Source organism: Aethalodelphis obliquidens, unplaced genomic scaffold, assembly GCF_003676395.1.
Source record: "Aethalodelphis obliquidens isolate GAN/ISIS:26980383/991018 unplaced genomic scaffold, ASM367639v1 scaffold4, whole genome shotgun sequence".
In the NCBI taxonomy this organism is placed as follows: domain Eukaryota; kingdom Metazoa; phylum Chordata; class Mammalia; order Artiodactyla; family Delphinidae; genus Aethalodelphis; species Aethalodelphis obliquidens.
The window spans coordinates 63,006,640-63,020,322 of record NW_020837948.1 but is presented as its reverse complement, the minus strand read 5'-3'; the positions used below and the strand labels follow the sequence as shown (position 1 = coordinate 63,020,322).

The 13,683-nt window shown below is 43.5% G+C and overlaps 1 protein-coding gene across 8 annotated transcripts in view; it reads left to right on the top strand.

Moving 5' to 3' along the window:
* The window catches only part of PIK3R1 (phosphoinositide-3-kinase regulatory subunit 1), an 86,436-nt gene extending 73,100 nt beyond the window's left edge, over positions 1-13,336 (top strand). For 5 of the 8 annotated variants that reach the window (XM_027100956.1, XM_027100952.1, XM_027100953.1 and 2 more), the window contains 9 exons: positions 4,322-4,424; positions 4,978-5,076; positions 5,195-5,375; positions 5,628-5,753; positions 6,471-6,613; positions 6,821-6,997; positions 7,096-7,164; positions 7,852-8,022; positions 9,109-13,336. In XM_027100956.1, the coding sequence (XP_026956757.1) occupies positions 4,322-4,424; positions 4,978-5,076; positions 5,195-5,375; positions 5,628-5,753; positions 6,471-6,613; positions 6,821-6,997; positions 7,096-7,164; positions 7,852-8,022; positions 9,109-9,298 (1,259 nt within the window). In that variant the 3' untranslated portion in view covers positions 9,299-13,336. Of the gene's footprint in view, positions 1-403; positions 873-2,535; positions 2,922-4,321; positions 4,425-4,977; positions 5,077-5,194; positions 5,376-5,627; positions 5,754-6,470; positions 6,614-6,820; positions 6,998-7,095; positions 7,169-7,851; positions 8,023-9,108 lie in introns of those variants that run through there. The other 3 variants (XM_027100959.1, XM_027100960.1, XM_027100955.1) reach the window with 3 other exon arrangements.
* Positions 13,337-13,683: the final 347 nt, after the last annotated feature.

The following is a 13,683-nucleotide window of genomic DNA, read 5'->3' as shown; positions in this document are numbered from 1 at the left end:
CCATTTTAACAGGAGTTGAAATTGACTTCATACAAACAGCTGCAGAGTAGAGTTTTTATCTGGGAGTGTATTTTTAATACAACGGAGCTTAGTGTACCCATGCCGAGGCGCAATACTCTTCCCGAGGAGCCTCCTCCTGGGAAACGTTTGGAAACCTGTTCCCTGCAGGGTGGCTCCGCCGGGCTCTCCTGTGACACCTGCGGGGCTGTCTGTGCTGGTATGTGGGAGGAGGTGGACGCGAGCAAGGCACGGTGTTCTGGGCAGCTCTGAGAGGTTCAGGCCTTTACAAGCAAGGCTTTGATTCTATTTTTTGCTGAACTAGCTCAGCCACTTCCTGTGTTTGGCAGCGCCTAGTGCCTCGCTGCACTGTGGCCACTTGAGCCCCGCGAGCCTGCGAGCCGCGCGCCGCCGCAGCCGGTTCTCGAGAGCCTATTTTAGGTCCCCTGACAATGGCCTTCTCACTTCCTCGGCGAGGAGGAGGAGGAGGACCTGGGCTGGCACTGGCCACTTGTTAACGATGATGACAACTTCGACTTGGACTTGGGCTCCCCTCCCCCACCCGAAATCCCTAGCTCAGCAAATATTTGAACCTGCCCAAGTTAATCATGAAGCCGCGATCGTTATCTGAGAGGGACGTGCGAGCGCCCGGGCTCCTTCCCTCCCCGGCGCAGCCTCGGCCCCGGCGCGCAGCCGGCTTCGGCTTCTGCACGGGCGGCGGGCGCTGAGCTGCGCTGCTGCCGGCGGCGCGTGCGAGCCTCGGGGTCCTGCGCCGCACAGGCTGGAGGAATCGCTTTTCGGATTTTTTTTTTTTTTTTTCCGTTGTCGGATACAGGCATTTCTAAGGGAAACCGTTGAAATGCATAACCTGCAAAGTAAGTTGCCTTTCGTTTGGGCACAGCTCTGCCCCTTGGCTGTTTCACTGTTTTGGGGGACTTCTCTGAAAGGTTCATTTCTGCAGTTTGTCTTCGTGTGTGTGTGTGTGTGTGTGTGTGTGAGAGAGAGAGAGAGAGAGAGAGAGAGAGAGAGAGAGAGAGAGGGAGAGCGGGAGAGATAGTAAGCGCTGCCTGGGGAGGGCAGATGAGAGATTAGGGGAGACACTCCCCCATTTCCTCGAGGGGCACAATGTGAGGGAGAGATGGGGCTTCGGTTGGAAATGGGGAAGGAGGAAATTACCAAGTGCTGGTCTGGAAGTTGGGGCCTGGCCAGGCCTGGGAGAGACGTGGAAAGTCACCTGTCTCCCTGCCCTCCTCCCGGGGTCTACCACATGGGTTCCAGCAGCAGGACCGGTTTGCACCAAGTGCTCCCAAAGGCATGGGGGACAGGTCCCCTCCGGGCTGTCGCGCTGCCCTCCACAGCTGCTGGGAGGACTTGGGTCAACATTTTTATTAAATTAAGATTTTTTTTTTCTGAGGACATATCCCCACCACCACCATTTTTCTTTGCATTTAGGGTTACTTCAACCTTTAGGCAAAGAGAGCCTGTGAGTGGGAGACGGTGGGAGGGTATAGGTTGAATCTGCCTGCCTCCTTAGTGGGAAACTGAATTAAACTGGAGGAGAGACACGTGAACAGTGCTCAGAGGCTGTCTTGCCTTTGCTCTATTTCTATATATTTTATGATTCCAAATTTGACAGAACGTCTAAGAATAAATTTCCAGGGCTTCTGTGTTCTCTAAATTGTCACAGAAATATGTGACATGCACATGTACGTCGATCACACAGCCCACTCTAGTTTTTTAAATTAACTACATTTATATGGGTGGGGGGAACCTTTTCTCCCTTCCTCCCCTCCCACTGTAGGAGAACTAACATTAATTTAGATTTATAGGGGAATTGGTTTCCTCACATTAAATACTGCTAAGAAGGAATAATAACATTTCTTCCCAAAGTGAGGCATTTGAGATGGAGGGGACAAAAGCCCCCCCCGCCCCCGCACACACACACACACACACACACACACACACACACAAGTGATTACATCACCCACCCCCCCTCAAGCAGTATTTAGCCCAGTAAATCTGAAGATGGGCTCATCAGTGAGAAATACTTAGCAAAGATAGCTCTGCCTGTACTCTACATTCTGATATGTGGCCTCTCTTTTTTTTGGATTTTCATTCCATATTCTATAGTTTTAACTGCAGTGTTTAATAGAGATTTTTGCCTCTACCTTTTTTTCATTGTGCTGCCTATAATGTAGCACGTTTGTGACAGTGTATAAGTTGAGTTTGCAGTGAATTATGGAGGACTGAAATTAAATATCCAGAGTTCTTGATCCTTCCTGCTTTTAATATATATCAGAGGCATTTTAGGACTTTAAAATATATCTTGAGTATACTATTTGGATGCCTTTGTAAGATTTTTAAACCAAGAAATGACCGGGCTATCTATAAACCCAGATGCACGGGGGGTGGGGGGGGGGAAGCTACGTGCCGCAGCGTATCAGCTTTTGTCAACCTGCCAAGAGCGGAGCGTACCATGCTGCACGGAGCAATAAAAAAGGAATTAGAAAACTCACGGCTAGAGAAGAACAGTCAGATTAAACACCTTTTTGAAACGAAGAGCGTGTATACATTGCAGTTCTGTTAAATGTAGGATCTTCGTGAGATTTGGGGCTGTGTTAAGGCTGGTAGAGAAGAGAAATGATGAAGCAGGAGTGGTCTGGTGACATTTTTCTGACTTGATTGGCTGGGGTGTGTGATGTCATAGGTTACAGTGCAGCCCCTTATAGGTTTTGAAATGAATTCCAAGACACCATTACAAAGAAAGCCGGACTCTTTTTTCTTATAACTGAGCTCAGCCCAGGAAACTCTCGCACAAATGTACAACACTGTTTGGAATATGGAAGACCTGGATTTAGAATATGCTAAGCCAGATATAAATTGTGGCACAGACTTGATGTTTTATATAGAAATGGATCCACCAGGTAATACTGCAGTATTCTTATAGAAAGCTGGTTAATGTTGTGGCATTTAATCTTTCTGACAACTACGGTTAACAGCTCCTCTTTGGATGTCTGTTTTTATTCATTTGTTCTAATTTAATGAGTTTGCTCATAGCTTGAAAATGAAACAAATGGTTTGACTGCCTGTGGGAGCAAGTCAGGCTGTGTGGGGTAAATGCTTATTCTTAGTTGAATGGCTATAAATTGGATTCCAGTTTTTCACTGGTGTCTTTTGTTGCTGTTTGTTTGGGTTATATTGTTGTATGTCGTTCCTTTAATTAAAAGGATGCAACCTCGGTGCCGCTTTCTCTGTTGACAGTGGACGAGGACAGTGTGGCACTTTGCAGTGATAACACTCGGTACTTTAGAAAGCATGTACCAGTGCTGCTATCAAATGTGGCAGTGATTGCAACTCAGTTCTAGGTGCCCTGAAACTATTCTGAATCAAATGTTGAGACTCTGCTCTCTCTTCTGTTGAGATACTGCAGTGAGAGAAGTTGGCTTCTTCCCATTACTGAGTCTCGGTCTTTATAAAATATACCTGCTAGACTCCTGACATTTCTTGCTTAAAATAATAACAGTGCTTTAAAACTTATGACTTAGAATTTAGCTAGACATCCTAGACTTATTTTGCTTTCTCAATTATTTTCGCCTTCCTCCCAATTAAGAAACACTGCAGTCTTTCTTTATTTGTCACCAGTTGGTACATGAATACTGATTTGACATTGAGGAAGAGGGATATGGTTTTTAATCACTCTTGGCATAATATAGAGCACAGTTATCCAATAGAATATTATCATGAATACTAAAGAGATTGAGGTCACAGAGGAGTTTCTTAAAGTGGCTTTTGGCAGAACAGTGCCTGAAATACTAAGATTAGAGAAACCCAATTCCGCCTCTTAAAACATATTCCTGTAGATGAGCTTTTTTATTACCACAGCAGCATTTGTGGAGGACAGAAACCAAATTTGTCTTTTATAATTAAATAAGAGGAGGAAATTAAAACCAAGCCATGTGATTCCTTCTGCTGTTCTCTTTGTGGTCTCTTACTTTAGATAGATTTGACCAGATATGAAACTTTAATTCAACTCAAACCTGAAAGTAGAAAATGTCGTGACTGACTCTGGGTTTACTTTGAAATTCATTCACACGGCCAGCCCATTTTATTTGTTGGTCTCTAAGCTCTTTTCTTTTTTTCCATTATGGTCTATAGTCAAAAAGATTTCTGATTTTTTTTTTTTTTTTAAGAAAAGGTTCATGGACTCGTGCATTATTGCTGTGTTTCACAGTTGAAAATGTTACTTAAAGGAACTTGGGTCGACTTTTAAACGTTTATTTGTAGTTGGGACTGCAAAAACTTTTTCTTTCTCCTTCATCTACAGCACTGCCTCCTAAACCACCAAAACCCACTACTGTAGCGAACAACGGTATGAATAACAATATGTCCTTACAAGATGCTGAATGGTACTGGGGAGATATTTCGAGGTAAGGCTACAGAGACTCTTTGAGTTTCTCACCAGAGCAAGGGAGTTTTAGATGAAGAGAAAGAAAAGCAAAACGCACCAGCTTGCTAAGTTCCATTTTTAGGCTATCATCCAACATAAGCATGAAGCTGGTTCCCTTCCAAAGACGACCACAGAAGTCACTGAGCTCTGGGGAATTGTGGGTGCTGGATGCCACAGGAAATTAAATACCCGAGAAGTTTCATTACTGACAGAGCTGTCAGGGGGGCAGCAGGGTGAAGTGGCACTGCCTCAAGGCAGAGTGTAAAGTCACTCTCTTTATTAGACCAAAACTCTAAGAATTAATGTTATCAGCTTCAAGTGGCATTTCTCGTCTCAGCTTTTTTTTTTTTTTTTTTTTTGAGGGGAATGAAGAGTTGGGAGGAAACCTTTTGGGGATCACGACTTTCTGTGCTGAATTTGTCAGAATGACTTGTGTGTTAATTCTTAAGCTCTGAAAATACAGTTAAGAACATGTAACACGAGAATCACCAAATCCACTAGGTGAGCATTGTCTCATGTTCTTTTCACTTCAGGGAAGAAGTGAACGAAAAACTTCGAGATACAGCTGATGGGACCTTTTTGGTACGAGACGCATCTACTAAAATGCATGGTGATTATACTCTTACACTAAGGTGAGTTAGGGCATGTGGCTAAAATTCTAAAATTGGCGTGTTAAAGGGGATGGGAGAACACGCTTTTTTTTTTTTTAAAGAGAATTCTAATGCCGTTACTTATATATTGCATTTGCAGGAAAGGAGGAAATAACAAATTAATCAAAATATTTCACCGAGATGGGAAATATGGCTTCTCTGACCCATTAACCTTCAACTCTGTGGTTGAACTGATAAACCACTACCGGAATGAATCTCTAGCTCAGTATAATCCCAAACTGGATGTGAAATTACTTTATCCAGTGTCCAAATACCAACAGGTAATCACATACTCATGTTAATATTTTAAAAAGATACTTTTTTAATGTTTAGAAACTATTTTGAAGCAGATGAATTGCATGTAATCAAGCTTGAAAAACGTTCAAACTGTAATTTTGTGATCACAAGTGTCTAGTGGCTCAATAAAATACTTTCACAAAATAAATGACCATTGTTTGAGGATTTTTCCCATGTCAGATAAGTACCTTATCAACTGAATTTATATTTTGTCCATTTTCTTCTAATCCTTCCAGGATCAAGTTGTCAAAGAAGATAATATTGAAGCTGTAGGGAAAAAATTACATGAATATAACACTCAATTTCAAGAAAAAAGTCGGGAATATGATAGATTATATGAAGATTATACCCGTACTTCCCAGGTGAGTTTTCTGTGAAAATCACATTAAAATTGTAGAGCTCTTAGTTACTAGAAGCTAATGCATGTTATATTCAGCTTCAGAAAAAGAATTTAAAAGGTTGAGTTTTTGCCAGTAAGAAAGTGGGGAGATCATTTATTTGTGAATCGTTGATTATTCTAATAATTACTTACTATAAACCTTTTAAATCAAGCCTGTAAGTATCAGAATAATAAATTAAGTTGGATTGGCATAACTGCAGATTGAAGAATTCTCTTTAGAGTGAAAGCTAATAATACTGGAAGTGCCACAGACTTGTCTAACCTCTGAAATGGGGATTTAACCCTGCGATGCCCTTACTGTGAAAGGGTTGAGGCTACATGTACTGCCTTGTTTTCCTAGAGGCTTTAATCTCCTCTAGACCATCACGTATCTGGGACCGCCAGAGGGAGCAAAAGGATGGCATAAGCTGCTGATAAAGTGGAATGGTTTTTAAAGACGATGAAAACTGTAGAAAACTGTCAAGCAGTCATCTTCCAGAGACTGGGAAAAGTCTCCAAAGGAAATGTGTGCCTCTGTGATACTATTTTAAGGGCTTTTATGAATTTGAGTCCCACCTTGCTAACAAAATACTTGCGTGCCACATAGTAGCGCCGGTCAAATGTCCTGGTAGTGTCTTGCCGTAAGAAATTGTCTTTTCTGTGAAAGGAATGACCTTGTCTTATTAAAATTGGGTTGCAGGAAATCCAAATGAAAAGAACAGCTATTGAAGCATTTAATGAAACCATAAAAATATTTGAAGAACAGTGCCAAACCCAGGAGCGGTACAGCAAAGAATACATAGAAAAGTTTAAACGCGAAGGCAATGAGAAAGAAATCCAAAGGTTGGTGACCCAGGAGGGTTTCCACTGCCCATGTGCTAGAGCACCACAACTCTCTTAAACTGTTTAAAGGTGACCTCGCTTTCTGTGAAACGACAGGGAGAGAAAGCATTCTTTACCTGAGGAAAACTGCTGGGAATCAATACTGCAACCTTGGGGGAACTTTCCTGATGCTCCAGGTAATTATGGATGCATTGCTCTTGCCTACAGGATTATGCATAACTATGAAAAGTTAAAGTCTCGCATCAGTGAAATTGTCGACAGCAGAAGGAGATTGGAGGAGGACTTGAAGAAGCAGGCTGCCGAGTATCGTGAGATTGACAAACGGATGAACAGCATTAAACCAGACCTCATTCAGCTGAGAAAGACAAGAGACCAATACTTGATGTATGTACTGGAAATGGAACCCTGCACGTGCATGATTGGTCATTGCAAAAATCAAGGATCGGTTCTTAATGCATTTTCCTTTTAAACCTCTTTTCCAGGTGGTTGACTCAGAAAGGTGTTCGGCAGAAGAAGCTGAACGAATGGCTGGGCAATGAAAACACCGAAGAGTAAGTAGTTAGCACAGATGGGAGGTAGCAAGGGTGTTTTTTCATTTAAGGAAAATGCACAACTTGCTTCGTTTGCAGAGCAAGTGAGGAATGGCACGTCTCGTAGGAGAAAATATTATCAGTCTCATTACCCAGAATTTTAAAAAAGGAAAGTTTAGCAAGGGAGAATGCAGATTTCCTTTTCCCCCATGGGGCTTTGAAGTGACACTGTGTCTGTGATGATGTCCTGGAACCGTCTAGAAAATCCGAACATATTTTGGGACCGATGTGGGTGGGGGTGGGGGTGGTGTTGGGGGGAGACAACCCTGTTTAGCATATTTTTAAGGCTTAAGTATATGTTTTGTTTCAATTATTTGAAAACTGGTGTTCCTCCTAGTCAATCAATTTCCTGATCTAAACTGGACAAACGGGATTGTTTAATACCTTGCTGTCTGCCGCAGGTAGCTACTGACTGACTTGAAACAGGAAGAGTATCACTTAGTGCTACTAAAACTCTTTGTTCGGGGGTGGGGGTTGAAGGCTAAACTCAATGAGGAAACTCAGGCCAGAGAGGCTGGTCGAGTCAGACCCACAATCGCTGGCCTGACTTGCTTGAAGGAGGGGCAGGAACTAGGTCGAAGCGAGGAGAGGGGCAGGCTGCTGGCTGCCATGTACTTCATTTAGAAACCTTCTCTTCTACCTTTGTAGCCAATATTCGCTGGTGGAAGATGACGAGGATTTGCCCCACCACGACGAGAAGACGTGGAATGTTGGCAGCAGCAACCGAAACAAAGCCGAAAACCTGTTGCGAGGGAAACGAGATGGCACTTTTCTGGTCCGGGAGAGCAGTAAACAGGGCTGCTACGCGTGCTCCGTAGTGTACGTACCCCCAGCCAATTATTTGTCTCGTCAGACAGCTCAAGGAGGTGTTTCATTCATTCAGCCAGCCAACCGTGCGGGCAAGGATTTGGAAAAGTTCTAACCTTTAAGAGTGTTACAGTAGTACAACGGTGGAGAAGAGGAAATGAGACCTACTGTTTTCAAGTCTAGGCAGGAATGGCTGTCGAGTAGAAAGAAACCTGCTGTTTAGGTGGGAGACTAGGGCTTGGGAGAAGTCCTGTTTTCCTTTTTCGTCAAGTGGAAATAGCCACACTTGCTGCTTTTGGGGGGGGGGGCTTCCGTATAGTTAGAATCTGAGGCGATCCACATGGAAGCACCACCCACAGGTAAAGTCCCATCAGCGACAGGTTAAAACAGTAAGAGAAAGGACCCTGCTCACTGTCCCTGAGATAAGTACACCCAAGAGAAGACATTTCCGTCCTATGGCCTGTTTTCCTTTGTTTATGTAATAGTTCGGGGGTACTTTGAAGAGTGAGGTTGGTTCACTGACATTATTTCAGAGACGTGAATGTCCTCTAGGAGAGAAAGGGTCTCCGAATATTTTATAGCCCATCACCTCCCTCCATTTAAGCAGAGAAATATCGCTACAGGAAAGAAGTGAGACCTTTGAGTGAGGACAAGGGAATAGGAGAATAGATGGAGAGGTATGTGGACGATTCCAGGCCTGCCTGAAAGGAGGAAGCCTGTTAATCATTGTAATGGTACCACTCTGGTTGGGCGGCAGCGCTCATAGGAACGGCTAAAGTCACCACCCGTTGCCTGCTCACCGCGCTCTAGGCATCCAGCAAGCCCCTTCCGTACACCTCCTCTTACAGATGGATGACTACTGTCTCCCTCTTAATCCATGCTAAAGATGGCAACCCAGTGGCTCAGTGAAGCTGGGTTACCTCCCGAAGTTAGCCAGCCAGTAAGTGACAAGGGACAACTCCACGAGTCTAGGGCTCCCCCAGGACTGGTCCCCAGGTGGAGGCTGGCCTGCATCGGGGATTTTCACGACGCTTTTACCCAAAACGCCTCATCCTGGCCCAGCTCACCCAGGCCCTTGTGCTCTCTCTCCATGTGCAGGGTGGACGGTGAGGTCAAGCACTGCGTCATCAACAAGACGGCCACGGGCTACGGCTTCGCCGAGCCCTACAACCTGTACAGCTCCCTGAAGGAACTGGTGCTCCACTACCAACACACGTCCCTCGTGCAGCACAACGACTCCCTCAACGTCACGCTAGCCTACCCGGTGTACGCGCAGCAGCGGCGATGAAGGGCCGCCCTCCCGCCTGCTTCTCACCTTCAGCTCCCCGAGGCCTCCAGCAAGCACAGGGCTCCCCTGCAGCCCGACCTGGGAACTGAGCTGCGGACACCCAGCCGCCCGTCTTCAGATGTGACTCGAGCTTTCGATCACACGGCAGTAGGGGAAGACACATACGCGGCGGGCTCGCACTGGGCGACGACCAGCGTTCCTCGTCTGGAGTGCTTAATTAGCCTTCCTTCCTTTCCTCTTCCTTTCTTTTTGGTTTTGTGTTTTGGATTAATTTAAAGTCACAACCACACACGACACCAAGAGAAGAAATGCAAAAATCTCTGCGTGCAGGGACAAAGAGGCCTTTAACCATGGTGCTTGTTCGTGCTTTCAGAAGCTTTACCAGCTCAAGAGTTGGGACCTTGGAGACCGGAGCGGGGACGGGCTGACGAGCCCTGGCCTGGGGTCGCTCAGTCCAGCCTGGGTGTTGCCGTGCACGGTGGCCCCAGACACATCGCACTGTGGATTATTTCATTTTCTAACGAAATGAACCGATATGTAGCAGAAAGGCACTTCCGCTCACAGGGGACACTTTGGGGAACGTCCGCTCACGTACGTTCAGAGGAAATTCTGTTGTAGCAAAGTGCCAGAAAGTGTTTCATTAAAACTCTACAAACCAAGAAAACCCACCAACAGAAAAATGGAGCTTGGAAAATAGGACTTCAAAATGACATTTAGTATATAAAATATGTACATAATATTGAATGACTAACTATCAAATAGATGATGGATTTGTATCAATACCAAATAGCTTCTGTTTTGTTGTGCTGAAGGCTAATTTCACAGTGCTATGCAATTCTTAATTTTCATCGTTGTTACCTGTTTTAAACGTACCTTCAGAATAAGCTTCCCCTGCCCCAATTTTTGTTGCTTGAAAACACTGTCCCTGATTTTTTTTTTTGTTAATATTCATTTTGTTACTCGTTACCTTTTTTTTAAAAAAGAAGAAATGTACAGGATGCCAGTTTAAAAAAAAAATGGCTTCAGATTTAAAACTATGAAATATTTTACAGTTTTTCTTGTACAGAGTACTTGGCTGTTAGCCCAAGGTTAAAAAGTTCATAACAGATTTTTTTGGACTAAATGTTTTGTTGGGCAGTGCCTGATAAGCTTCAAAGCTGCTTTATTCAATAAAAAAAGAGAAAGATATATGAATATGACAAAGTATGGCTGAGTTCAACAATATTGTTTCAAGACTTAAGATACGGTACCTGGCAATGTTTGTTTCATAAAGAATTGTGAACTTCTTGACTCTAGGGAGGGGAATGTAGCAAAGGGATGTACAGGTGGGGGGGAGGGTGGCAGGATGGCATGCACTTTCTCTTTCTTGTGATTACAGAGAAGTGGATCACTGCAAAGTGAAGTCTTTTCCCACTTTGATCTGCTACTTACTATACCCTCATGACAAATACAAACCTATGGGAATGCTGGGTCTTAGGAAGGCAGGCAGGCAGGGTCCTGGAGCAGTGTTCACCCTTGTTGGAAACACCCATTTTAAAGTATCATTGCTGCATTTAGAAAACCTGTCCCTCTTTAACATTAGACTACCCGTTAACAACCAGCCAACATCCACTGTAGAAAAAGCATGAGCTGAAAAGATATTTTTATCTGGATATCTGCTATTTTCCTAGCTTTCCACTCAACTTAGATCAGAAAGCAAATAGATGTGGTCATAATCGTTCCTGCCCCGATTGTGGGGAGCTTGTTCAAGTCATGGCCATTGTAGGAATCATAGTACCAGTCCTCATTCACCCAAATAATTGTATGTGTTACACTTCACTTCACCGTGGGGAAAAGGAAGGGCTTGTTAGAGTATTCTTGCCAACTGAAGGCGACAGCAAGAGATCTCTCTCCCCAATTTACATATGCAAAAGCTTTTGGGTTCAGTGGGAACTGTACCTGTGTTGGGAGGAATAATGGGGAGATTAAAATGGAATCTTAACAACTTCAGTTTTCCTTTCCTATTTAGATTCACCACAGCTTTATTTCTCTTTCCTTCAACTACTGGGGGGAAGGGGGTTTTGTTTTGTTCTTTAATGTTGTTCCTTTTAAAATTCTTTTGAAAGAATCAGTCTAGTGGCTGACTCAGTCAACTGTAGAATGTATTTTTTTTTTCCTTTTTACATGAAGCTACTCATATCAATAGCAATAGTCAGTCTTACAGCCAGACTGTCAGCCCTCAAACTTGACTGTACTGACCTGACCATCTCCCTCACATCTCCAGACAATTGACGATTCCCCTGGTTTTATTCTGAGTGTCTCCTTTACAACTATCCTTCCATGTCATACAGCAGCCCAACCATTAGTTAATAGTAGTTTATCAACTAGGTTTGGTGGTTTTTTAGTAGCACATCTGTGTATGCTATTAAGGAACTTTAATTTCTAAAATATAAGATCTGAGATGGAATATTGCGTTAAAAAGCTACCATTCTGTCCACGTTTTTGCTTCACCACTTCACAAGATGGCATGGTATTTAGGCACTTGCCTTATTTCTGCCTCTCACGAGCAGAAATGCAATAGGTTTTTCTTTGACCAGCAAAGGCAGGATTCATTGTTTCCTGTCACCTTGAGTCACAACTTACCTATGATGCTACGCCTGTGCCCAGTACCCTTCTGACAGCGTGTGGCATGCCATCACATCTGTCCTTGTAGATGTTTGACCAGCAGGGCTCTGAGTCCAATCATTCATCTCCTAACCACACTGAGCAGCTTATGATTAGGGATGGAGACAGCAGAGGCCCTCCTGATACATGCTTACATCCACGCATTGATTTTCCCCACCCAGCGCAGCATCCTGAAGATACAAGCCAGAAGCTAAGCTGGAGAGAGGCTGTGATGGGGCTTTAGAATTGGGAGCATTGGGATCTGATACAATACATGAGGGAAAAATCATAACCACGTTGAAAAGGCAAAAAGCCTGCGTCTGCAACACCGGACGACTTCACGGCCCTCGATATATGTATATATGTATATGTGCATGGACTGTGTTTCCAGTACACCTTTCAGCCAAAACAGATCCACAGTCGTTGAGTTCAAGTACATAACAAGCCAATGTCTAGTACAATTCTTGTATGTGTGTATGGGGTTTTTTTTTTCCTTTGAAGTTGCTTTGTTTTGTCTTATAAAGGTGAAAAGTGTTTGCAAGTGAAGTGAGAAGAAGTTCATAATTCTTTGGCTTGTTTCTGTTGTTTAAAAGTTACTCCTCTTGGGTAGCTGGTCTACGTGACTCGCTGAACTCGGAAATCCTCGTTTTCAGTGTGTCAAGTCAAAATGTGTTTATGTGAGCCGTCACTGTGGGGAACCAATTGCTTTGTCATATAGCTGGTTATGAGCTAGTAACGTGTTTGGGAAGTCCTACTGATGTTCCTTTTTGGAAGAAAAATTCTGCTGGTTCTAACAACTGTGCTTTTGCTATGCATGGTATCCAAGTCAGTTGGAGAGCAGACCCTGAAATTGGAGGTCAGGGTCATTTAAGAAAGGGGCAGTTTATAGCATAATGCCTCACATGGGACAAAGTTCTGAAATGCCAAATTCTTATTTTTTAGAAATCTAGGTATATAAGTTACTAGTATAAATTACTAGTATTATGAACAAAATTGGGTTCATTGGAAACACTAACCGACCTCACCTGGAACTTGTCACCGTGAGATAGCGTGAGCTGCCCAGGGTGCTGCTATTTAAAAACAGAAGAAAAAAAGGCAAAACAAACAAAAAAATCTCATTTATATGTGTGTATTTTTTAAAGCTACGATCTCTTCGACGTTTTTACAAATCTGTTTCTATGACATTGTTAAAGTTGGTCTTTTGACGAGAGGGAGGATGTCATGGTCAGTTGTAATTTTGCCTTTACAAGGCACCTGGGGTGGGGGGCGGGGGGACTGTGCCTCCTTGACATTTGTTCAAGCTATAGATTCAATGGAGCTATGTCTTGTTGTTTTAAGTTGCTTTAATGCATTGTATTAGGTCTTCAAACAGAATAAAGTTTGTTTTGAAACTTAGGTTATGGTTTGAGATTTCAGTGATCACCGAAGACATATGTTCTCTTGCTCTTTCGGTTAATAATGTTGCTTCTCCTGGAGTCTCCCACCCACCCCCTTTCACTGTCATTACATTATCTCATTTTTGTCAAGTGAGAAGAACACAGTGTCATTTACATCGGTTCACTATATCCTTAATGATGAAAAGAAGTAGCTCTAGGTGATGTCATTGCAAGGCATGTTCTTGGTCCAAAAAAAATGTGATCTCTACTGTCCCTTAATCCCTCCCCTTCACCATCCAACCCCAAACCTTCAGAATGGTTCTCTACAAACTATCGTTAGTGAAGGTGTCTGGCTTTGTCTCTCTG